A 27,639-nucleotide genomic window follows, 5' to 3' on the forward strand; every position below is an offset into this window, starting at 1 on the left:
ATTCTTTTCATGGAAGAGTATCTTCTTCAAAGGACAACTTCAACAAGGAAATTCAGCATTGGTCTCTCGTTCCTTTACATTTACCATCCACTTGTCATTTCAGTTTTCAAAGTTTTGAGGACAAAACTTTTGGGCAGGGATGGATTGTAATAAAGCAATTTTCATGCTGCTTTAATTAAGCCAATTAGTCTATTTTAGGCTAGAGGATAAAAGGCAAGAGAGTGCCAATGTAACACATCTTTTTCAATTCATTTCTTGAAACTCCACTTCTTGGAGCTAGAAGGTTTCTTCCTTCCCACCATTGCAAAGGGTGTGTACCTTGCAGCAGCCATCATCATAGTATTCTCAACAAGCAGCCATGGCTTTAACATTTGTATTTCTCCTTCTCCTTGAATATAAATGGAAAGCTATGGTTTGTTTCTAGCATTTCTTGGAAGTATTTCTTGTTAGTTTTCTTGTATTTTCTTGGATGTTGCAAAGTATCATTTCATTGGTATCAGAGCATGGATTTGATCCATGGGAAGGGTCATTTTCATGGTGAATTCTAGTCTCACAGACTTGGTATAGGGTAACTGGGAGGACAAGATTTGGTCACAGGCTTAGTTATAGTTCAAACTGTGATTAGCCATGGCTATCTGCATCAAGTCGTCACTATTCTGGAGGTTCTTGGAGGATCTATGGTGAAAATAACAACTCGTGGTCAATTCATAGGTCATTTTGGAGGGAGATTGGACTAATTGGAGTTAAACAGGGATTAGAGAGGAGTAAACAAGGTTACTTTTTGTTAACCAAGGGTTTCTTCTTCCCTTCCCTCTTTCTCTCAAGCTTCCATAGCCAAAATCTTTCTCTCATCTCTCAACCAAGACTTCATCTACCTCCATGGCTTCTACTAGCTAATTCTTCATCTTCCAAGCATCACATAGAGCAGGCATAAGCCTTGCTTGGCTCACGTGAATTTCAAGTAAATGGGTCTGCATGTTTTACGTTGTTTGCACTGAGTACATACTCCTATACTCACGATTCAAAATGGAGTTACCAAGCTCCATGAGGCTTGGCCATAATGCTTACAAGTCTTCCACTTAGTCTCCTTCAACTTTGGCATGAATCAATGGCCATTCTTGAGCTCTTCTTTCTCATACAAACCCTACAAATGGACTGTTATTACAATAGAGCGAAATTTTCAGAATTCTTGATCAATTTCATGGGGTTTTTGTTTAAATCCATTTCCTGAAGCTATTACACAACTCTCATGACCGACGTTGAACCTTCTTCAAGCTTGGAGCTTCATTTTGACATGGCTTTGGAGGTCAAAACAGGGCAGTAAGCTATAGGCTTCAATTTTTTGTCTATTCTCTTCTATTTCATGGGGCTTTGGTCTTAAATGACTTCAGGGACCTTCCTACTACTCCGAACACTAAAAGATTTTGAAGGCTTTAAGCAATGGATTCAAGATTGAAGGCCAATCTTCTCTTGGACTTCAAGCATGACAGGGATTGAAGAATTTCTTGGAAATCTCAGTCAAAGAGGCTCCAATTACAAAGGATCTTCCATTCATTTGGCTTCTTGGAGTTGAAGACTCACTCAAGGCATCATCCTTGGATTATACTTGGAGCTATTGTATGGAATTATGGAGTATTACTCTCTCTTGATCAATTGGAGGACTTATGAAGATGGGCTATCACTCTTTATGACTGAGGTTTGAGACAAGCAACATATTCTTCTTCAAGCATTGAAAGAGGTACTTCTAATACTCTTTTTAATCTCTCCAATCATTAATCCACTTGATGACTGCATCCCCTATTGTTGAAGGAGAGATTAAGAGAGTAATCTAAGCAATGACTTGCTTCATAGACTTTCTTCAGCATTGATTGATAATGAATCATCAAATTTTATACAATGAGCCGTCAATTTGGATTGTCAAGCATTGATTGAGTATCTACTCAGTCATTCAGCCATTCATTGATTGAGTTTTGATCATCTCATTGATCTATCGCATTTGATTGATTGAAGACTTCAAAATTCATCATATAGTCCTTCATATTTTGATTGAGATTTACCTAACCCTAACCCATGAGTTTGTGTTGACCCAATCTTTGAGAATTTTCCAAAATAAATTTATAAAGGTGAGCATAGTATGCAGTGAGTCACTGATACTATTGGTAAGCCTATCTTAGCCCATTTTCATTCATGATACCTTTCCAATTCATGCATATCATGAAAGGATCAATGTCTTGATTCAGTCTTGCATATCATACCTTGTTTGTTAGAATACTAGCTCTGCCATGTTTAATATCGACCGAGGAAAAAGGTCGAAGTCGGACGAGATAGCAAGACAATAGTGAGGTGACCCTCCCTTGTTATTGATGACTCTGTAAGGGTGCACAACCTGGCCTGGAAGGAACTTTGCACACCTTCCAGAGTTTCAGAGCCCATTTAGGTGCCTGTTCCAACGTTTTATCCCTCACCACAGGTGGTGGACCATGGAAGACCACTCAGGATGAGAGTGGAAAAGATTTGAAGACACTTGGTACAAACAGGGAAAAACATGGGAGTTTGGTCACAGTTTTGAATAGTTTGATAGGTCTACAAGTGCTATAGATTTGATTCCAGGTGGTGATTATAGCCTACAGGTTTCCCTTCAGTTCCCACACGAGTTTTACCATGGTCTATATGCATATGGGATGAAACAGTGCTCAAACAGTGCTTCTATAGGGTTTTACAGGGTGCAGTCCCATTCTGGACAGTCATAAAGAATCTATTACAGGAAAGACATTTTTAATTTTTCAATAAGAAATCTTGTGCTCTGTACGTAGAGCTCAAAGTCCTCTTTGATCCTAGCTATATAACGCCTCATTTGGAGTAGGGGAGGTCAAGTTATAGCCCATTTTGTGACAGGTGGTCATTGTAGACTGCACTTTGACAGGCAGGCAGAGAAACACTGTTTTGGTCTGAAACCATTATATACCTTTTCCAAAGTGCTTATTTCAGTAAATATGTATATATACATATTTTAAGCTCCGTTGCTATAAAGCACTTGGATCGGGGAAGCATAGCTCAAGATATAGACCAATCTTTGACTAACAGTGCTGAAATTACAACATGGCAAGGAACAAGAAGAAAGAGCAAATTTTAGACCACATTGAGGAAGGCTTGGAGGAGTATCGTGCTGAGAAAAATGACAATAATAGAGCCACAAATTAGAGGCTAGAATTCATGGGAGTTAGTACCACCAATGACGAAGTGCAATGGCCAAAAAACCCTCATGTCATAGATCAAGGGAATGAAGTAAACATCTCACGTGATTCTAACGACTTCCAACAAACACCATATTGGGGAATATGGGAATTTTCCATAAGTTTGGGACACATGGTCAAATCTTTGGATTTGTCATAACTTGAACACTATAACTCCAAATCAAGTGCTCTATAGATTAATAGATTCCATTTTTCGAGCACTTTCCAATGATAGGTCACATCATATAGTTTTGAGAAACTTATAGGCATGTTATCCGTGTGCCACCTTTTTAGTATTCAAAAAATGGGAATTGGGAGATTCCCAAACTCACTAATATTGTGTTAACAAATGTCTAAGCAACTTGGCAACATGAATGATGGTTTACTTCAGCTTACCCACTCCATGGATGATAAATTTAACAAGATGATTTCTCATATGGAGCAACAAAGTAGTAGATTGGATACCAAGTTTGATTAGTTGATCACTATATTCAGCAATTTGGGAGATAGATTCCAAAGTAAACCACCACCCCATGTTGAAGAAGTGCCACTTATTCATGGGAATGTGAGATCTACTACAGCTCATCAACATATACCATCGACTTATGAACATGGTGGTCCTTCTAGAGTCAATGGAACCGCTCAGCCATGCGCTAATTCATGGAGTAGAGGCAGGCCTAAATTTCCTATCTCCAGAGAACATGGACATCAAGGTCATTCACTGGATGAAGATGAAGAAGAGTTTATTCATGGATGTCACCCCTCTTATAAAGAGTTTGATACTCATCATGCTCAAACTCCTAATGTAAGAGAACCTAATGTGAGAGAAGATCATGGACAGCATGTACATGGGGACAATTTTTAGCATATTAATGCTCATGACAGTTTTCAGCATGTTAATGTTCACGAGGATAGAATGCCACATGGTGTCTCTAATCATACCCAAACACATGGAAATTCATTGCTTGGCCATCAATCTCATGGAAACCATCGCAATGGGCAACAATCATATACAAACAATCATGGGCAGCAACCAAGGAGTGACTCTTTTCATAGACAACAATCTTTTGGCTTCAACAATCATGGTGGGCATCAATATCACTATGATAAAGAATACAAGGATAAGATCAATATAACAAATTTCAAAGGAGATAACCCTTCACCGACCGAGCTTGAGGAGTGGATCAATAAATTGGAAATGTACCTCACTCTTTACCCTCGCAATGAACAAGCAAAGATTTGTTATGCAGCCCATAGACCTAGAAGGGTATGCACATACTTGGTGGAGATACATGTGCAAGATAGGGAAAATTTTTCAATCTTGGGATGACTTTAAATCAGCCATGACTCAAGTATTTGTGTCACCCATGGAAAAGGAAACACTTGAACGAAGATGGTACGATCTTAGGCAAAGGGGATCTTCCGTAAGGGATTATTCTAGCCAATTTTTAAATCTTTCCATGTATGTCGAAGGTATCTCCGATGTAGCCAAGTTAAATAAGTACATCTTTGGTCTTGATCCTAACCTTTCAGCTAAAGTTGGAGTAGCCAAGCCAACTAGTGTACATGTAGCCATACAATATGCTGAAAGGTATAGCCAAAAGTATAGAAGAGAGTTGACTACATTTCAGCCCAAAACAGGGGCACATTATCAAGAAAATCAGCCCATGAGATTTGGATAGCAATTCAGCTAACAAAGAGAAGGAAATAGAGCTGAAAATAGGTTCTCAAATAATTCCAGCAGGGTGCCTATATATCCTACAGCTTATGCTTCAAGGCAGGGCACTAATTTTAGGAGTAATGCTGATTCAAAAGGGGATTTTAAGAGACTGAAGCTGCAGCCAAACCATATCCCATTGCCAACAACAATAAAGCACTTCCCAATGACAAAACCAAGGGCCTATGTTATAAGTGTGGAGAGAAGTGGTCTCCTGAACATAAATAGAAGTGCAAGGGATACATAGCAAAGTCAAATATGCTGAATATAGAAGAATTTGACGATGAAGAAGCAAATGAAGATGCTCTTTTGCAAGTGGATGCAGCCCCCACTTATGAAGACATGCATGATCAAGAGGACCAAGATGTGCAGGAGGATTTAGAGCCCCCGGTCAATAGCTTTCCCCATGATCCAGGTGGTTCTATGGTTTCTTGTCAACCCATGTTATGTTCCATATCTTAGGATGCATGGATGGGCTGTAAGAGTGAAAATACACTTTGGCTCAAAGGTACTATAAATTCAAAGGTTGCTGATATTCTCATTGATATGGGCAGCACACATAGTTTTGTCAATGCTAAGTCATTGTATGAGCTGAAGTTATTACCACAAGAAATGGATTCCCTATCGAAGGTACAAGTGGCAAATGGAGCTCAAGAGTTGAGTAAAGAGATATGCCGGCAAACTCCTATTGAACTATCACAATCTTGCACTATTATGACAGACTTGATTGTCCTAGATATGGGTCCTATTGACATCATCATTGGCTACGATTGGCTTAAATAGCTTGGAAAATTTTCCTTGGATCTTAACCAGATGCTTATGGAGTTTACTTGGAATGGGTAGCAAGTAAAACTTAATGGCATTGAGAGGAAACAAGTGGAAATAATCAGTAAGAAGAAGATGAAGAGGGAAATCAATGCTATGTCTTGCATTTTCACACTTCTTCTATCAAAGGCAGATGAAAATCAACAATCTACTTCACCTAAGGAGCAAGATCCATGTCTATGTAAACTTTTGGAAGAGTTTGACATATTTCAGCCACCTACATCGTTGCCTCCTCAGTGAGAAGTGGATCATCCTATTGATTTAATGCCTAACACTAAACCCATCAACAAACCTCCTTACAGATTATCCAAGTGCGAGAGAGAAGAGGTAGAGAAATAGGTTAAAGACTTGCTGGAAATGGGATTTATTCAGCCTAGTCAGTCACCTTTTGCTTCTCCGTACTACTTGTTAAGAAGAAAGATGGGTCATTTAGGATGTGTATTGACTATAGAGATCTAAATAAGAGCACTGTGAAGAAGAGGTACCCAATTCCCCGCATAGATGATTTGTTGGATGAACTCAAGGATGCAAAGGATTTCACCAAGATCGACTTTAGATCAGGGTATCATCAAATCAGAATGAAAGCAGGGGATGAGTACAAGACAGCTTTTAGGACAGAAAGAGGTCTCTACCACTTCCTAGTCATGCCATTCGGACTTTCCAATGCACATGCAACCTTCCAAGCACTTATGAACAAGATTTTGCAGCCATTCTTATATAAATCAGTCTTGGTATTCTTTGATGATATTCTCATCTATAGCAAGAATAGAGAAGAACATTTGGAACATGTCGGAGAAGTTCTCCTTACTTTGAGAAGACACTGGCTTTTTGCAAAAGAAAGCAAGTGTAATTTTATGGCTGATGAAGTGGAATATTTGGGTCATATAGTTGGTGAGAAAGGAATCATGGTTGATCCAAAGAAAGTACAGTGCATCAAAGATTGGCCCATACCACAAAATTCTACTTCATTGCAAGGATTTCTTGGATTATCTTCCTTCTATAGGAGATTCATCAAGAAATATGCCCATGTAACAGCTCCTCTTACTGATAGATTGAAGAAAGAAGCTTTCTTTTGGGATGCTATAGCCATTATGAGCTTTAATGAGCTGAAAAGTCTTCTTATTTCAGCACCTATCTTAGTGTGCCCAGACTTTTCCAAGGAATTTACCATCTATGCAGATGCTAGTGGTCGAGGTATTGGGGCAGTTTTATGCCAAGATCATGGTGTTATTGCTTATGAAAGCAGGAAGTTAGATGATAAAGAAAGGGAACTCCATGTCTATGAGTAGGAAATGTTAGCCATTCTTCATGCTATTAAGAAGTGGCATCACTACATCTATGGCAGCCATTTTAAGGTGAAGAGTGACCATCGAGTGGTGCTGAAGTATTTTCTTTCTCAGCCAAATCTCTCTCCCAAACAAAGACGGTGGCTAGCTACTCTTCAAGGATATGATTTTGAGATATCCTATATGGCAGGCAATGATAATGTAGTGGCTGATGCCTTATCTAGGATGTGGGCATGTTCCGTTTCTACTATCTCTACCATACATAAAGATTGGATTCAGGACATTCAAGAAGAATATCTTTTGGATGAACACACTGCCAACATTATGAAGAAATTACAACAACCGATCTGAATTTCCCACTTTCAAGTGGCAAAATGGACTTCTTTGGCTCAAAGGAAGAGTCTATTTGACCCCTCAGTCATCATTTAGGCCACGTATTTTGCAGGAGATGCATTCTTCTCCTTTGGCAGGACATATTGGCTTGTTTAAAACTTTTGATAAGATCCATAAATGTTTCTATTGGAAGGGACTTTGGAAAGATGTCAAGGAGTATGTGATGCAGTGCTTACCATGCCAGTAGAATAAAGACTCTAATTTATTGCCTAGTGGTTTACTTCAGCCTTTGCCTATTCCTTATGGTGAATGGACTGATATCAGTATGGATTTCATTACAGGACTTCCTACCACTAAGCCAGGCTGGAATAGCATTTTTGTTGTGGTTGATCGTCTTACCAAATCAGCCCACTTCTTACCTACCAAAGTCCAATATTCAGCCAAACAGGTGGTAGATCAGTTCATGGAAGGAATTTTCAGACTTCATGGATTACCTATGAAGATTGTTTTTGACAGGTATTCCAATTTCATGGGAAATTTCTGGAAAAGTCTCTTTACTTCCATGGGTACCAAATTAACTCCAAGTACTGCCTATCATCCACAAACAGATGGCCAAACTGAAAGGGTCAATAAATGGTTAGAGGTCTATTTGAGACATTTTTGCCATGATATGAAGAATGCATGGGATCATTGGATTCATCTTGAGGAGTTTTGTTATAATAATACTCATCATATGAGTATTGGTATGTCACCATTCGAGGCATTGTATGGATACAAAGTCCAAGTACCTTCAGCATTGTTTCATGATGAACTGAATCCTCTTGCTCGAGAAGAGTTGGAAAAGATGGAAGCCTTAATGAAGCAATGCAAAGAAAACATCAGGGAGGCACAAGAGACAATGAAATTATATGTGGATGATAAGAGAAGGCATGTGGATTTTGAAGTACCTAAGTCTCGTTATGCTTCTCTCAAGGGCGGACATAATAAGCTTGCTCATCGCTATTATGGTCCATATCAAATCACAAGAAAAGTTGGAGATCTTGCTTACCAACTTGATTTGCCTTCATCCACACGCATTCATAATGTTTTCATGTGTCTCAACTTAAGAAGTATATTGGCCCTGACATACAAGTTCTTGAAGAACTACCTCCTCTTGATGAAGTTGGCTTAATCATCTATGAGCCCAAAAGGATTATTGGCAAGAGGGAGAAGGTTCTAAGGAACCGTATTGTTATGGAATATCTTGTGAAATGGAAAGGATTGCCTATGGAAGAATCATCTTGGTAGCATGCTTCATATTTGGATCAATATCCATGGCTTCTTCAAGAAGATACTTAGCTCATTACATAGTGGACAGCTTGTTGTTATAAATTTCTATCATGAAAATAATTGACCTATCGACATCACAATTGGATTTTGATGACATGGATGGATACCTTATGAAGTAAACTTCATTTCTATACCTCACATGTGTCATTTCGACATTTCGATCCAAAGTTATGGGTCATTTACTATCACTACCCTATTCAGGACAACATTCCAGATTTCCACTATTTTGAGTTTATTTTCAAGATTCTTTTCATGGAAGAGTATCTTCTTCAAAGGACAACTTCAACAAGGAAATTTAGCATTAGTCTCTCGTTCCTTTACATTTACCATCCACTTGTCATTTCAGTTTTCAAAGTTTTGAGGACAAAACTTTTGGGCAAGGATGGATTGTAATAAAGCAATTTTCATGCTGCTTTAATTAAGCCAATTAGTCTATTTTAGGCTAGAGTATAAAAGGCAAGAGAGTGCCAATGTAACACATCTTTTTCAATTCATTTCTTAAAACTCCACTTCTTAGAGCTAGAAGGTTTTTTCCTTCCCACCATTGCAAAGGGTGTGTACCTTGCAGCAGCCATCATCATAGTATTCTCAACAAGCAGCCATGGCTTCAACATTTGTATTTCTCCTTCTCATTGAATATGAATGGCAAGCTATGGTTTGTTTCTAGCATTTCTTGGAAGCATTTCTTGTTAGTTTTCTTGTATTTTCTTGGATGTGGAAAAGTATCATTTCAGTATTTTGGATGATTCTTAATGACAGATATATCACTCTTTTTGGAGGTGTCATTCAGATGGTTGTATTAGTGTTTTTGTGTGTGTGTGTTGTAATAATTGTATGTGATGAGATCGTACTGATTGAGAATAATTTGTTCGAGAGCTCTTTTCAAACTATTGATGGTGATGGTGGATGGACGCCTATGGCGGAAAGTTGAAGAGAACCTCTTATATCCTTTACAAATTTGTTATGATTTTTAAATGATTATCAGATGACTTAATGAATAACGTAGTTTTCCTTTAGTAGTATTTTCTATCAGATACAGGTAATAAGTTGGGGTCATGGTTTGGTGAGATTATTGAAGATCCTACAGACGATAAAATTGAGCTCTTTAATGAACTTATATTCTTCTTTTCCTTAGGTCGCGAGGACACTTCCTTTCTAAGTGTGGCGATATGTTGAGAGTGCAAAAAGACTGAATTTTTGTCTAATTTTTGATGTTTTTGAGATCTGAATGATTGATTTTTTATGGATTTAGAGTGATGTATGGTTGTTAATGGAAGTGTTTGAGAGTGTTTTGGATGATATTGATTATTTTTTGGAAGTTCATGATGATTCTTAGTGGAGATATGAAGCTCTATGATGTTCTATTGACGTTCTGATTGGTTATGTATACATTTTGTATAGCTTCTGTTTTGTTCTGATTTTCTTCTGTATGAAGCATGGATTGATGATTGATGAAGATTGAGATCTTTTGGAATCCTATTGAATAGTTTTTGATAGTATGGAATGGTTTGTGTATGAGGTATGAGGTTCTGATGACCTTCTGTAACCTTCTGTAGAGCCTCTGTCTCTGCTATGTCTCTGTACTGTAACTGTACTGTAGCTGCTCTGGTACTGTACTATAACTATTCTGTAGATCTTCTATAAGTGTTCTGTAGAATGTATGTGTGACTTTGGGAAAATTTTCTAAATTTTGGAAAGGATTAATCTAAGTTCAAAAGAGCTAAAACAAATGGAAGAAGCAGCTGTTCTGCTGAAGATTGAAGAGAAGACTGAGTGACAATGACAGTAGTGAGCTGTGAAAAGACACTGTAGTGGCTCTGGTGACTCTTCATATCAGACATACCTCTTGGGAGGTGCATCCACGACCTAAGAAGGATTACTGAGAGTTATTATGAGAGTATTGTAGTGAGGAGATGATGTACTATTGATGGAGAAAGAGAGAGAGAGAGCCAGAGATAGTCAATTTTATCAAAACAGTGTAACTGTATATGAGAGATTGAGAGAGAGAACTAAGAAGACATTAAAGATGAATACTATGTGATTTATTTCCATTCAAAGATGGTGTATTATTCTATGTTCATTGTTATATTGGTGGATTCTATGAAGATGCTAAAGATTATGGTTGATTCTATCAAATCCATCAGAGATATCTACTATGATGTTGCGTGAAGAATTGCTGTTTTCTTTGTTTTGGTTATCAAAAGAATGAATTTAAAGCTTGTTGATGATACAAGATAGATTTTCTTGCAAGATAATTCCCTTTTCCTTGGTGTTCCTCTTGGGGCTCCAGTGGCTATGTCAGACATGAGTACGCATGATGACATGCCTTCTGGACCCTGCTGGACTATTTTGTCATACTAATGTGAGAAGCAAGCACTTGAAAATTTTGATGTTATATGCTTGTTTGAAAAGAATATTCAGGAAATAGGCACCAAATTAATCTCTCTCTCCCTCCCTCTCTCTCTATGTCTCTCAAAATTTTGTAACTAAACAGGTTCTCTTCGTCCCGCTCCCCCTAGCTCCCACAAGAGACTACCCTAACCACAATTACAATAGTTTGACCAACATCAAATTACAGCAATGGAATACAAACTATTAACGAGATGATTTGCATAAAACCATGAATCATTAACAACACGTTGCATATAGGTTCTAATCACCAAACCCAGAAGAAATTGCCTAGGTAGCAGGAACAAGAATAGATTAAGCATATCACTTTGATACAAATTTTGTCTTTTTGGTAAGATAATAGTCATGGCTATACATTAGCTATCAATAGCAGTCGATATTTGGATGTAGTAATGTTTTCCAGCACATGGCCATTTGAAAAAGACAAAGTAAGGTGTTGCTCATCATCTAGACCTGGTCCCATGGCAGAAGAGGTGACTATGCATGGGAAGGTGTGGTCAGCATCGACTAATTGCACAACCCTCCCAATGAGTTGGGCATGGGAACAATCAGGGGTGTGCCTTTGGGATAGTGGAAGTAAGGCATGGCATGTGTGGCAAGCCAATGTAACTGAAGGGTCCAACAACAATGTCTTACTACAGCAATGAGGGCAATAAATACAATGCTTATTTGGAAACCGCAAACAAATTCTCCCTCTTTGGTGCTTGCATCTCAAAACAGCGGTCACACGTGCATGCTTGCTAGGTTGGCATAATGTGTCATTGATATCTTGTGCACTTGTATCCGTTGCTTTCTTTCCATGCCCTAGTCTTGTTTGTGTGACATTTTCTTGTACTTCCCCTATGCCCCCTCTAATGGGCATGTCAATTTCTTTTGGATCCATTTGATTCAAAGGATTATCTCTTGATACTTGTAGTTGTTGAAGGGTTGCCTCCTTCACTTCTCTTGTACATGTTGGAAGGCCATCTTCAATCTTTCTAAGTATCCTATTCAATTCGGCAATGCAAGTACTTATGTCCCCATCAATACAATCCTCTTGACATGGATCAATTGGATCATCACACTCCAACATAACATTGTCCTTTTGCATTATAGGCGCGCCTTCCAAGGCATGCACATTGTCTATGATGGGTAAAATGGAGTGAAGTCGTGGAAAGTACTCTTTTAGTATAAGGCGAATGCCATATAAATGCTTGCATTCTAAAGACCAATCTGGGCATTCGTAGTAGTTGGATTGCAAACTCACGTTGTACCATTGAGAGGGAGTAGAAGTGCTTTGTATTTTGAATAACATTGAAAGCTCGTTCATGACTTGAAGAGTTGATTGTCTTTCTTATACCTTTGTAATATCATCTCCTCTGCAGCCAATCTAGATGTGTGGCTCTTGCTTGTACCATACATACTAAAATGAGCCGAGTCCACTACAAAAGGAAAACTTGAAAATTTTAATTGCACGATTGTTGAACAGTAAAAAAGAGGAATAAGTGGGGATCAACATTTACCTATTTCTTGCTTTTGTTTGAAAAATTCAAGTAATGTCCCTCCCATACAAGTCCCTGTATGAGAGTCCCCCACAAGGGCATGAAGCAAGTCTAAAATGGACCTGCATCCAAGAGAGTATATTTGACATATTGCCATAGCCTCTCAACCAAATTTGTTGTACCCACATTTCTATGTTGGAAGAGATGACCAAACCTAGGCCATCTTCTTCACCATATGCAAGTCTTTGCACACCATCCATTGGACACGTAGCGTTGCACATTCAGATGGGAGGAGAATTGTTGCAATAACCCTTGATATTTCACATCAAATTCTACCTCTGGAGAAGCATGCATCAAACTCGTCATTGAGCTATATATAACATTTCTCATGCCTTCTGGAACCTATACAAGCATGCCATAACAAAGATATCATTGCCTCAGAGAGATAAATTCCATACCAAAGAACAAAACTTGCATGATATTAAAATCACAAAGTCATACATGTGGAAGTAAGTTCTCCACCCATGCTTTTTTGACATGAAACCAACATAAGAGAACATAGCAAGAAGTTTACACTTGGCATCATTGTTGATCTTTCTCGAAGCAATGTGGATATTCACGAACGACTTTTGAGATTGCTTCAAGCTCTTGTGAACATTTGTCAATAACAATGGCTTTAGGACGAACACCATCCATTTTACAGAATACTATCTTTAGTGTTAGTTCCAAAGCTAGTCTCTCTTGACTTGTGCTAGGGTCATTTGTACATAACATAAGAAAAATAGGAATCCCATTACCATGTTGGTTTGGTAAAACAACGGCATACAATGGAAGGCCAAATACATTAGTTTTGAAAGTGCTATCAAGCGCCCATGCATTATGTGGGGAGAAGCGAACTGCCATTTCTAACATCCATTTATCTTGAATGATGAGAATGAATGGCCTATCCTTTTCATTTGATGCATTTGGAGTATAAGGTTGTACATACGACACCTGTACAAATGTATATGCAAGTATCTTATAGTGAGCACATTGGATATTTGTGATAACAATCTTTCTTGCATACAAAGTGTTTATGACAACCCTAAACTGTATACATAAACCTTGTTTTGTGCCCTCAACTTTGGAGCCTCCGCATACATTGCCATCCAATCATCGCTCGAGAGCTTTTCTATTCACAAAAAAAGGTTGTGACCATTAATGTATGATTCACATACATAGAAACATTTGTAGACACTACAACAAAAAGGCCTCATAGACGCACATTTAGACGCGATTTTTGAATATAGAGAAAATCTTACGGGCGCGTCTATCCGCCTGTCTATTTGCGCGTCTACCATTTCGCGTCTATAATCGCATGTATCAACAAATTTACACACAAAAATAGACGCGCAATAGACGCACATATACACGCGCATATAGACACGTTGGTAGACGCGTTTTTACAAGTACTGGTAGACGAGAACGGAAAACAAAAAATGTCATTTTTAAAAAAGGATATTTAATTTATTTTTAAAATTTGAATTATGAAGCGCGTGTAATCTGCACTGTAGACGCGCGTATAAACACGGATTATCTGCAATTTAGACGCGCGGATAGACGCGCAAAACAGAACTGGAAAAAAAAAACCAGAGAGTATGTGGTTGCGTGGTTGCAAAGCGCCCATATGCTCTCTGGTTTTTTTTTCCCCCCTCCCATACATCAGATTGTGCATTTGGGAAAAAGACAATGTATCTTATGGGCACGAGAATTGAAAATAAAAGTCCATGTATTCATTATAGATCAAAAGCATTTACATGGGAAGTTTAAGTGCTTGTGACCTAAAGCGTGGCCGCAAGCAGTAGGCTCAAAGATGGATCATACATATACAAAAAAAGAAGGCCTCATGAGGATGTATGGTGCTCCTCTATGAATCTGAAGAAGAAACATCTTCGCTAGTACCACCATGGCTACTAGCGTCGCTATCCCCCTCCTCGCTATGCTCCACATCCGGGTTCGCCTGGTCACATTTATCATTGTAAAAATATATTGTTTACTATCAGAACTGGGAGACCTTGCGCGTGTATCCCCGCATCTAAATTGCAGGTTAGACGCGCCCTCAGACGCGCTCCCAAAGTCAATCTTATGTCCAGCACGTCTATATTCGCATCTAAGATGTAGCACAGATGCGCTGTCAAACGCACATTCCAGCTCAATGCTCTGCACGCGCATGTATCATCACGTGTAGACTGCAGAGCACACGCGCCAGCACACACGCTCTAAGACGCGGCCTTAGACTCTATGAGAGGAAACATTTTTCGCGTCTATATCTGCGTCTACACTGAAATGTAGATGCGCTATCAGACGCGCTCGGTCAGCTGATTTTAGCCTGACGACCGCCATTGATGATTTACAAAATGCAATAAATAATGGAATCACAAATCCTAAATACACAGACAGAGCAGAGAGAGAAAGAGAGAAACAGAGAGAGAGAGAGAGAGAGAGAGAGAGAGAGAGAGAGACTCACCTTGGGTGTTTGGTGTGGCAGGTGGTGATGCTTCTTCCTTCTCCTTCTTCCTCTCCTTGGTAAGTTACCCTCCCTTGATGCTTGCTTGCTTGCTTGTTGCTTCTTCTTGTTCTCCTCTCTCTTGTTCTCTCTTTCTTCCTCTCCTTGGCTTTCCTTTTTCCCTTCTTGTGTGTTTGAAATGAAAGAAGAGGTGAGTCATGAGGAGGTGAGGCATGAAGAGACTAGGTGAGGCATGAAGAGATTGCATGTCGGCTAAACTCAAGCTTCAGAACCGCAAAAAATGCAGGAAAGGAAAGGCGCAGTTTGAAAAGAAATGATTTAAGTATGGTTTGAATTTTGATGTGTGTGTCTATTTTTGCGTGTATATGCACGTCTATTGTTCAGATAGACGCAAGTATAGACGCGAACATAGATGCGGAAATAGACGCTAATATAGACGCGTACGTAAACGCGGATATAGACACGCATTTAGGCTTTATCATAATTTTTTGTTTTTAAGATAAGTTTTGATAGTGAACTCTTATCATAAGTTTTAATGTATTTATGATGATTTTTGTGTATTTAAAATTGAGATCTTATGACGTAAACATATGAATGACAAATATTTTGATGTTGTCATGAATTAGGCTTAATCATGTTGTCGTCATTACCTAGTGCGGTGCATGCTGATGAGTCAATGAGCACATCCTCAAGTGAGGATGAAACATTGCGTCTTCATAATCGAGATGCATGGGTACGACGAAAAATTAAATGCATGTGTGATCGTTGTCGAGGGTGTATTTTTCGAGTACATCGAATTGCAATGTCACACCTCAGCTTGTATGGAGAATGGGACCGAGAAAAATCACCGGTATTCATTGTTTTTTTTTACCACTAAGATTGCTAGTCTATGTTACGGGAATTATATATCAACATACATGAAACTCCCTTTTGTGGTTGAGCAGGATGCGGTGCCACATCCTCAGATGCTCCCTCCCGGGCATCGAGAGGCTGCAAAACATCGACGCGAGGAGGCAGAGTCTTCAAGAAGAGTAGAGACTGACGACCATGATAGTAGCCCTCATGAAATGCCCCATCAAGTCGTAGAGGATGAGATTTTGGACAACATGGTACACCATCTATTTTCGCAACCGATTCAAGGAGAAGGTCACTCTACGAAGCCAGATGATCCACTATATGTAGCATCATCTACTCCGTTGTATGAAGGTTGTACGTACTCCGTTCTTCGTGCGTCCCTCGAGATACTTAACTTGCAAACAATTTATGGATGGAGTAATGTCAGTTTGGATGCGTTATTGAAGTAGGTATCAATTCAGTTTGGCTTATGAATCATAATATTAATTGTTCTATTTTGAAATCAGACAGAAATATATGACGTTGGTGGTTTCTTAACTCACTTTTAAAAATATATGTAGGTTATTATCACAAATGCTTCCAAAAGGAAACAAATTGCCAACTAAGAGAGAGCAAGCAAGACATTACTTGACATCTCTGGGAAGCCTTGATTATGTCAAGATCCATGCATGTGTCAATGATTGTGTCTTATTTTGTGGGATTAATGAGTTCGCACGAGAGTGTCCTATTTGTGGCGAATCAAGATACAAAGTGGAGATGAAGTCAATGGATGTGCCTCGTAAGGTTTTGCGACATTTTTCGATTGTTCCACGTATAAAACTTATGTTCAAGTGTAAGTCTATTGGAAAGCTCATGTCATGGCATGCTAGTCATCGTTCAAGTGATGGAAAATGGAGGATCCTTGCAGACACACCGGCATGGCAACATATAGATAATTTGTGGCCCATTTTCAAAGAAGAGCCAAGAAACTTGAGATTTGGTTTAGGTATGGATGGAATCAATCCATTTGGCATCAAAAGCACATCATACAGTGTATGGCCAGTGGTATTGGTGAACTATAATATTCCTCCATCCATGGCAATTAAAAAGGGACATGTAATGTTGTCCCTTCTGATTCCTGGAAAGCACAAGGTAAAAAACATGGACATTTACTTAGAGCCTTTGATTGAAGAGTTAGAAATGTTATGGGAAGGTATTGAGGTGCAAGATACAAGTGCATCTGCATCCTCTAGAGATTTCACATTGAAGGCCATGTTGTTGTGGACCATGCGTTATCTATGACAATCATCATCGATTTTTTCCTATTGACCATCCCAAATATATTCTCCCTACTAATGTAATGACTCCACAATCTCTAACCATTCGAGATTGGAAGGAGAGATGGATTAATGCCGACAGCCACCCTCCACTCGGCATGAGTCGGTAAGAAGTGCATTTCTCTCGATTGCCTTTAAAGTATTTAGCATGATGAATTGTTTACATAATATATTGTTTGTTTGTTAGGTTCTCTATATTTTTTCGTCTTTCGTACTGGACTGAACTCAAGATCAATCACCTGTTGGACCCCATGCACATATTCAAAAATGTTGTATCTACATTATGGGATCACTTGATAGGGGCTCGTGATTCAGTTAATGTAAGGGAGGATTTACGTAACATTGGTCGCATGAGACGAGCTTGGCCACGCATTGGACCCAGTGGAAACATTGTGGCGAATCAAGATACGAAGTGGAGATGAAGTCAATGGATGTGCCTCGTAAGGTTTTGTGACATTTTTCGATTGTTCCATGTATAAAACTTATGTTCAAGTGTAAGTCTATTGGAAAGCTCATGTCATGGCATGCTAATCATCGTTCAAGTGATGGAAAATGGAGGATCCCTGCAGACACACCGGCATGGCAACATATAGATAATTTGTGGCCCGTTTTCAAAGAAGAGCCAAGAAATTTGAGATTTGGTTTAGGTATGGATGGAATCAATCCATTTGGCATCAAAAGCACATCATACAGTGTATGGCCAGTGGTATTGGTGAACTATAATATTCCTCCATTCATGACAATTAAAAAGGGACATGTAATGTTGTCCCTTCTGATTCCTGGAAAGCACAAGGTAAAAAACATGGACATTTACTTAAAGCCTTTGATTGAAGAGTTAGAAATGTTATGGGAAGGCATTGAGGTGCAAAATACAAGTGCATCTGCATCCTCTAGAGATTTCACATTGAAGGCCATGTTGTTGTGGACCATGCATGACTTTCCAGGATACGGAGAGTGTTCAGGTACATGTATATAACTCTATATTTGAAATTCAAGACTTGAATCAATTGCATTTTATTAATTCACTTGTTTTTTCAGGTTTAACCACATCAGGATATCATGCATGTCCTATTTGCAGTCCCTCTCTAGTTTCCTCTAGGCCGGCACGTTTAAAGAAGGTTATCTACGACAATCATCATCGATTTCTTCCTATTGACCATCCCAAATATGTTCTTCCTACTAATGGAATGACTCCACAATCTCTAACCATTCGAGATTGGAAGGAGAGATGGATTAATGCCGATAGCCACCCTCCACTCGGCATGAGTCGGTAAGAAGTGCATTTCTCTTGATTGACTTTAAAGTATTTAGCATGATGAATTGTTTACATAATATATTGTTTGTTTGTTAGGTTCTCTATATTTTTTCGTCTTCCGTACTGGACTGAACTCAAGATCAATCACCTGTTGGATCCCATGCACATATTCAAAAATGTTGTATCTACATTATGGGATCACTTGATAGGATTTGTTTGGTGGAGGAAATTTTTCCTTGATCCATTTTGACTACTTAATTACATTTACTCATACATTTGATTGATGAGATCGCATTTTGTGGGGCAATTCATGTAAGATGGATGTTTTTTCTTGAGCGCTTCATGAAAACCTTGAAAGATTTTGTGAGGCAAAAAGCACGACCTGAGGGAAGCATGGCTGAGGGTTGGTTAGTTCAATCATCCCTTGTTTATATCTGTGAATATCTTGCTGAAGTGGATCCCTCTCAACCAGGACTATGGAAAGATGATGAAGACTTGAGGATGACCTCTATAGTACCTCAAGGAAAAGAAATGAGTAAAGTACTAACAAAAGAAGAACTTCGTAAGTTAAATAGTTTTTGTGTGCTCAATACTGATGTAATGAGCAAATGGGTGACACTATATAATGAAGCAAGGGCAAGAAGAAAAAGCGAAAGACAAGAATTTCGCACTAGATATGGACGTAATGTCTCATTTCCAGATCATCTAAATGCACTCCCACATCATATTGATATAGATTGGTTACATGAGAAAATGGAGAGAATGGAAAAAGAGGAGGAAATTAATATATCTCAAGAAGAGTGGGAATACGCACGAGGTTGCTTATCAAAGGTGAGACATACTATCAATTAATTTGTTTCTATAAGTTTTATTTTATATAAATAATTGACATGTTTGATCTTTTATCTTTTACTACTAGTGCACATTATTCAATGCACTTTGGTGTGAGGGTAAACATCTTCGAACTCAACGTATAGATGAAAAGAGAAATACCCAAGATTGTGGTGTCCTTGCTCATCTCGAGGATGCTAATGGTACCATGGAAGGTTATTGTGGCTTGATCCAAGATATTCTGAAGCTTGACTTCAGACGATTCTTTATATATGTACTGCATGTGAAGTGGTTTAAAGAAGTGGTAACAAATGGTGAGCATTGCACAATCAGACATCATCCAAGTGGTTTTGTAATCATTGACTCTACAAAATTTTACCAAAACAAGAATGACACATTAGTACTACCTCAACAATGCGAGCATGTATATATGCAAAGGCTAATTTTTTTATATGTATACATGTGATACATATACACAATATAATAAGTACTTAAGTTTTTTGCTTTTGTTTTTCAAATACAGGTTGTGTATCATTCAATGGTAAACAATAACCGATGGTGGTATATCATCCCTATATCTAATCGTTCAAAACCAATATATGGTAATATTACCGACATGGAGATAGCAAATGACAATCCAACAATTAATGATGATGTGCATGATGACACCATAATGGATGATATGCGTGATATAGTACAAGATGAACCTCGCGAGGATGTTCAAGGAAACGCAGAAGAAGACAATAATGTGATTGTCGATGATATTGATGAAGTTATTGAGCAATATAGCAACACATATGATAGTGGGATAGACATATGATAGTGGGATAGACTTATTTGTTTCGTTACCTCTTGGTAACATAGACCTAGAAGTAGATAGTTTAGCAAGGGCTGATCTCATTGAAGATGAGATGGATCATTCACTGTAACATACTTAATTTGCTTAATGATTCAATGTGTATTCCTAATTCTATGGTTTTTATCATGCGCACACGTGCATACTCAAGAATCAATAGTCAAGTTTAAAGCTAAATTGAATTTTCCATAATAAAAAGGAAGTATTTTTTATCATCTTCAAGTACGTAGAGAAATTACGAGATACATATTGCAATGGTTGCTACTAATTGTAAGGTTTCTGTCACTTGCCGCTAATTACTTATATCAGGCTTGTCAACTGGAGGAACTGCCATTCATTAGAGAGCAATGAAAAAGTAATTATTAACTCTATTTTTTTAATTCAATGATTCAATGTGTATTCTTAATTCTATGGTTTTTATCATGCGCACACGTGTATGCTCAAGAATCAATTTCAGGTGGTTAAATAATTATTAACTTTGGTTTTTTAATTATGTGAATTGCAATTTTAGGTGGTTAAATAATTGTGTGTTTGGTGGTGCGTCTATATTGGCGTCTATTTGCGCGGATATATAGACGCAAAATTCGCGTCTATTTATACGCACATTTACACATACTTATAGACGCAATGATAGACGCGCCCAACTTTGCGCGTCTATGCCTCGTTTATGTTGTAGTGAGACAAATATGCTATTTGCAATTCACCTTGTTTGCACATTTGATGTGACAACATTTGAACTTCCTTCGGGATCATGAAAAATCGAAAGGTTACCTATCCAATAGTGTAGAGTTTTGTATATGAAAATTTTCCTTGGAAACTGACATCTTTGTGACATGACGACATATGCCCACATCAAAGAAGTCGTCTATGCAACATTGAATGACTCTCGGATGCACATGTAAGTGATATAGGTCGGCACGTGTACGAGGAATATGCCCATCATGAGTTGCCCATAATAAAATGGTCACTTCATCCACACCATCAATGTACTCTACATGTACCTTGAATGGACAACCACACTTTTTCGATTTCCTCAATCTTCGGATATTATCTTCCTTTCGTTCAATCCTTCCACCTCGATGGCATACATACTCAACAACTATCTTGAGCATGGCATTGTTCTTTGAAGTGCGGAGTAAAACCAATCTGACTTTATGCTTGATGATTATATCAATCAAGCTCTCTTGCACATTGGTCCTATTTGTCAAACTTGTTTTGCATGGTTGTATTTTGTTGTCCTTCTTAGCACGAGGCAAAAGATGAGAGGTACGATAGGTGATTTTCTTATTGTCATTTTTACAATCACATGCATTCACTATCTTGCGCACACAAGGAACAGGAATACCATGCTTTCTCATGTCAGTGCACCATTCTAGCTTGATTGCATCAATTGTGGCAGTAACACCTTAATGATGTCCATCTAGGCCATGGTGATGAATCGTTTGAACAATATCTTCCCAACCTTCGATGTAACCAATCTTTGTAAAAGGTGACGATTTCAAGCATAATTGATTGCTACCATCCTTATTTGGCTCCAAGCACATGTCATCCCTCATTCGTCTCCACCTTTTCAAATCAAGCAAGCCTCTTGTATCATGTGCTTTCAAGGTCTATACTGTTATTGCCATGATACCTTGAATATCAAGCTCTATGAGCTTGTAGCTTTCCTTGTCAAATGTGAAATATTTAGGTGACACATAGAGAAATGGGCTCAACGAACCATGGGTTGCTACATTAGGCCTTTGACCACCGCACTGTAAAATCTCTGCAACATCATGATCATCGCTTGATGGATTGCTATTATCATGTTCAGAGTATTCTTCAAATTCAAAGTGACTAACGATTCCTCCATTATAGTCCATCATCTAGCAAAGTAGATATGAAACAAGTGCATTGCAATGAGCAAGCATCTCCCATCAATCCAAGCAAGTGCATTACAATGAGCAAGCATCTCCCATCAATCCAAATGAGTAGCAAAATCACAAAATACCATGCTATAAGAACTTGTGCATCTCAATCTTTCTTCAATAAGCGCATAAATTATAAATCATTTAGGCTCACATTATTGCTTTGTATTCAATGTCCCAACTCGTCCAGATTTGCAAAAACTCGAATGAAAACGTTCTGCGAGCCCTTTTGCCCGAAACTATTCCACAGACATCTGTCCTAGTTTACCATTTTGTTCTAGTTTACTTTTAGTAAACTAGGACCCTGGATTTTTGAAGGACTAAAAGCATAGCACCTATAAAACCAATAGACTAGTAGGCTAAATAAAGCCAAATTGCATCAATAGCCCTTAATATATCCCATTCCACGATTCATCTCAAAAAGCGAAAAGGAATGCTAGACTTTCTGGCCTAGTTTACTTTGACCACGCCGATAAAATGCATAGACGTTCATTTCAACGTTCAAGATCTTTTCGAGACGCGTGGTGCCTTTTCAACCGTGGTCATTGAATACCCATGCAATATAGTCTTGAGGCTCATAAGTGGCCTGGTATTCGCGGAGTCCACAGTCCGATTCCGAGATAGATGCTCTTGAGTGATCTGAAGTGCGAGCTGGAGGAAGCCGATCAGGCGAGGTGAATCCTCGTCGACACAGAGTGAAGCAGATTTACATGGGCGGCGATGGAATTAGGTAGCATGGGAGCCGCGTGGGCGGCAGCAAATGTGGCGCTCTCTGCTGTCCTCTACCTCTTCGACTTCGCCACCAACATTCTCACCCTGCGCGCCTACTACTTCCTCGGCCACACCTGCGTCGGATCTTATGTGCCTGACTGTAGGGACGCTGAATATGGGGCTTACGGAGTGACATTCGAGGTGAGCCTCGCTCTGATACTGTTGGCCCACGCCTGCAACAGCATCATCTTCTGGAGAAACCTCGACCCCAGCCAGCATCCCCTCCGCCTCGCCTACTTTCTCCCCTTGATCCACCTCTCCCGTCTCCTCCGACTCCTCTTCTGCACCTCCAGCAGGTACTTACATTAATTGCTCCCTTCTCCACCTGCTAGATCTGCGTATATCATATATTCTGAAAGCGCTCTTAATTACAACATCATCATAAGCTTCTGTGAGGGAGAGACTGCATACCTGGATTGGTATCCTGGGGTTGCCGATCCAGGATGGGGGCCATCAGCCCCCTACTCTCAGCTGTACCTAGCTAGGTCTACGGTGCCTGCCAAGCAGAGCTACACGGAAAAACAAGGGAAATCAGCCCCTTCTCCTAAATCCCACATCGAAAGATGTCCAAAAACTTACTGTGATGTTATGATCCCACTTAATACTAATTCTCATCTTAAACCGACCATTACAGTTTGAAGGATCTCCGAGACACGATCAATAGAGAGGCCAGCAGCTTGTATAATGTGCTGAGTGCAGCATTGGAATCAACGCCCCAACTCATTCTACAATTCTATATAGCATCATCATTTGTCTTAAGTATTGATGAACTTCACACCAGGTTCGACTATTCTCGTGTTCCTAAGAAGTTGATCTTATCTCTTGTGGCATCTGTTACATCAATAACCTACAATGGGGGCGTGTCATGTATGTCGAATGTGCCAGAAGTTACATCTCTTTGGAGGAAAACCCTCATTGGCGTCACAGCTGGTAAGAAAGACAAGCTCCCAATGAGTGTTTCCTTTTTCTCCTAATGTAGTCGAACACCACAATAACTGTGAATTGAATAGAGAAATGATGCTAAGTGTGTTGTAATGATCGGGCGCATGACAGGAGTTCATACACTAGCCGTTGTTGCGGCAAAGTGCTTGATTGTGGCGGCATTTTTTGGGAAGAACAAGTTCATTCTGCCGGCTTATTTCCTTATCGGTGTGACGGCGAATTGGGCTCATTACAGCGGTGAGTCATTAAAGTCGAAGAGCAGCAACAGCATGACGGGGAGGTCGTCAGGGTGGATGATGAGCCACATGCACACCCTTGCAGTTGCCTATGTGAGCTTTTTGCTCGGGCCACTCTATGTGGTCTCCAAACACTTCCCGGGGCCCGATCGCGCTCATCGTCCTTTGGTATTTTCCACCCTCCTTCACATCCTTCTCGACCTGATAGGCCTTGCATTGCTCCTCCTAGTCTCAGCTTTTGTTGAGACACGTTTCCCAGCATTCCTATGGGAGTCACCGTGTCCTCGGCCTGGCTACTCCTTTTATGACAGTCATGGTCCATACATGCCTTGTAGTTTGTTGCCACGGGTAGTCTTTTCATCACTTCTACTCATCCTCCTCACAACTCTCCTGTTTGCTAAGCTGGAGAAAGGGGCCAAGCCAGTGAATTATCACATTGAGATGATGTCTTCTCGCTCCACTCATGAGAAATTGGCCCCCATGAACACATTGAGATGATGTCTTCTCGCTCTACTCATGGGCAAGTCTCAAGGAAGATCGACAAAGGTTAATGTCTCTTGTGCAACTCTTGCTTCCGTTAGAAGAGCCTTCTCTTATGCAAGAAGCTAATAATCAATAAGTCTAGGGTAAGGGGCCCAATAAAGTGACGGCCCATTTTGTGTCAAGCTCTCGCCTAGATTTTGAGCACATCTCGGCTAGTGAAAGGGCAAAAAGCTTCAACCTCGGTTCAACACCCCAATTATCCATCAATGATAGAAATCTCAAATCAAACCAACATCAAAACAAACATTGGATATACCATTAAGAACCATCACATATATACATCCATATTTCAAATCTAGGTATATCTTTTATATGTTATCATGCTTATGGTTGTGATGATCCTTGAACCTCTAAAATGATTCTAAGCCTCCCCAAACTTATTCTCCTCTCTATGGTTTTCACTATATTTATCTCTCTTCCTTCTTCTTTCCTCGACTAAAGTGTTTCTCTCTCTATGTTTTAGACTTAAGTATTCTCAGCCATAAGACATAAGGTAGTAGAACAACAAAGCAAATTGGCAAAGATGCACAAAGGCAACAAAAGTAAAGAGATACAAATCAAGCAAAAGACGCAAGTATAACAATTTTAGGTTTGTGTTCACATTTGTCTAGTTATTTCTAATATTATTTAAGAGTTGGGTATAGCGTTTGTGCAAGTTGTATTATTTTTTGTTGAGAAGATCCATAGCTTGATAAGAATGCAAGCACTAGCTTTCATTCACTTTTATAATAGTGGGGAGCTCCATGTTTCAATGCAAGACCAACAAAAACTACCATCAACAAATATCCAAGGAGGCTGAAAATGAAAGGAGCAAAACTATTGAAGAGAAAGAAAGGCAATGGAAATTTGTAAATTATCGAAAGCCTAAAAAAATTAAAAGATTTTATAGCTAGAGTTACTCTATTCAAGAGATGCATTCCTCAATCATAGAAGCATAATGCTATTTCAATGTGGGTCTTATGTAACAAACCATTTCCTTTATTTGCAAAAGTAGCAAAGGCTTACAACTTGGTGTTAGATTGTTGGGAGAAATTTGAGTAATGAAAAGCATACAGAATGGTAAATAATAATAGATTTGACATTTGTTGAGGAGTTTCTTGACAATATCAAGTGAAAAATAGTAAAGAAACTTTAGGAGTCTTGATTAGTAGAAGTTCATTGTAACAAGAAGAAAAATTGAAATTTGTTCATGGACTCTTTGAAGTAGGACATGTGGGGTGTTTGGTGCAATGATAATCTTATGTATTTTCAATTAGCAACCCACTAAAACTTGATGAAGTGTATCTTTTTCACAACATATACCATTGAAATCCTTAGAAGTTGGGATTAACAAAACAATGGCACCATGGCTATCCTCAAATGGATAAACTTTGAGATATTTAGAATTCAATTCCTTCTCTATTGCAATGACATGAAGACTAAATCTAAAGACTTTGAGAAAGAAGTAGAAGAAATGCTAGCAAGAGAGTCTTCCAAAGGCTAAAGTAAGCAAAAGACTTTATGTTCTCTTCTATGAAATATTGAAAAGTTGGGTGAAGTCAACTATGTAATGAATGATTCAAGAAAGAGACAAGCATTGGAGTGTCTCTAGAGGTTTATGAGAAGTCAGAAAGTGAAGGCAAGAGCAAAGAATGATAAAGTAGGAGAATAATCTTTTAACGTCCTTGTAGCACTTCATAGAAGTCCCAATGGCACAATCAAATCAAGGTTCCCTTTCTACTTAGATACATCTTGAAAATGTTGATTTGACTGGTTAGCAAATATAGTCCCATTATCCACTTTTAAGGTAGCGTACAATGAAGACATCAATCTTCATGTAGTAGAGTTTATGATAGCATGTGTAGCCAACAATGCTAGAACTTGAGAGCATTGGTTAGTAATATTCTCTACCACTTTCAAGGGTGCACTATTTTATTGGTATGAGAAATAAGTAGCAGAAATTTTTGGTACACGGGATTTTTCTCATCAAGTTCAGATGTGAAGGCTTTGAAAAGCGGAGGAAGAGAAATTCATAAATCTAAATTAGTCCCCTAGAGAATGAGTTGAAGCATATGTCTCAAGAAAGAAATCTATATTGAAACCATGGACCCCAACCATAATTTAGATGAAGACATTCAGAAGGGATTCTTTCTCAAAGGATTGCAACTAAAAGTTTGCAAGTTTCTGAAACTAAGAAAATAAGCTAATTTGAAAGTTATAGTGAAAGGTGCAAGACTGCTTGATGAGGTGGAAGCTAGATTTTCCATGATCTTATGAAGATGAGTTTTCTCTCTCTTAATGCTAGGAATATTATATCTGCATTGTCTCTTACCCCTATCCCACATATGCCTACAGTGCCTTAATAAAGTACACCAACTCCACATTAGCCGCAAACAATATCTCCTATGATGGTCTAACCATGTCAATAGTGATCTTAGAAAGTTCTTCCAATGGCAAACTATCAATAACAGTGAAACCCTACCAACTAGAATCAACACTGCTAATAGTCTAGATAGGAGCTTTAATTTAGAATCAAAATATAGTTATTGTATCAAGTTAATCAGTATATATTGTGATTATAGAAACATCTCAAAATCCCATTGTAAATATATTAGGAGAAGAAAGTTTAAAGATCTGTCTATCCAATTTAGTTGCAAAAGTTTCAAATTAGTACTAAAAGTACCAAATAATATTAAGGAGAACTAAAACTAGCAAAGAGTATTAGTATCGAGTACCAAACATGTCAAACAACACAAAGAGTTCCAAAAATTAAAAAATACCAAAAATATTAAAAAATACCAAATAAGAATAAAAAACCTAGTGAAAGTATCAAAAATAAAAAATTACTAGCTAATACCACAAACTACCAAAACAATGAAAAGTAGTCTAAAAGTACCAAAACTACCAAAAGTATCACAACCATAATGACTTTCATAACTAATAGAACTACTACAACAACCAAAGCCAGTAACACTTTGAGAATAAACAAGGTTATAAAAATGTAAATACTACCAAAACAATTACCTTGT

General features: G+C 38.6%; 1 protein-coding gene across 2 annotated transcripts; it reads left to right on the plus strand.

Moving 5' to 3' along the window:
• Positions 1–22,714: 22,714 nt before the first annotated feature.
• On the plus strand, positions 22,715–24,950 carry LOC148018361 (uncharacterized). Of its 2 annotated transcripts, XM_087662159.1 has the most exons (4): positions 22,715–23,206; positions 23,545–23,691; positions 23,796–23,840; positions 23,964–24,240. In XM_087662159.1, the coding sequence occupies exons 1-4, from the start codon at positions 22,860–22,862 to the stop codon at positions 24,091–24,093; spliced, it is 669 nt and encodes a 222-aa protein (XP_087518285.1). In that variant the 5' UTR covers positions 22,715–22,859; the 3' UTR covers positions 24,094–24,240. The 2 variants fall into 2 exon arrangements, with proteins under 2 accessions (XP_087518285.1, XP_087518284.1); XM_087662158.1 differs by having other exon boundaries at positions 22,717–23,206; positions 23,545–23,840; positions 23,964–24,950.
• The last annotated feature ends 2,689 nt before the right edge of the window (positions 24,951–27,639 follow it).

Source organism: Lygodium microphyllum, chromosome 21, assembly GCF_053477565.2.
Source record: "Lygodium microphyllum isolate KBCC chromosome 21, Lygodium_microphyllum_v1.1.10, whole genome shotgun sequence".
Classification (NCBI taxonomy): Eukaryota; Viridiplantae; Streptophyta; class Polypodiopsida; order Schizaeales; family Lygodiaceae; genus Lygodium; species Lygodium microphyllum.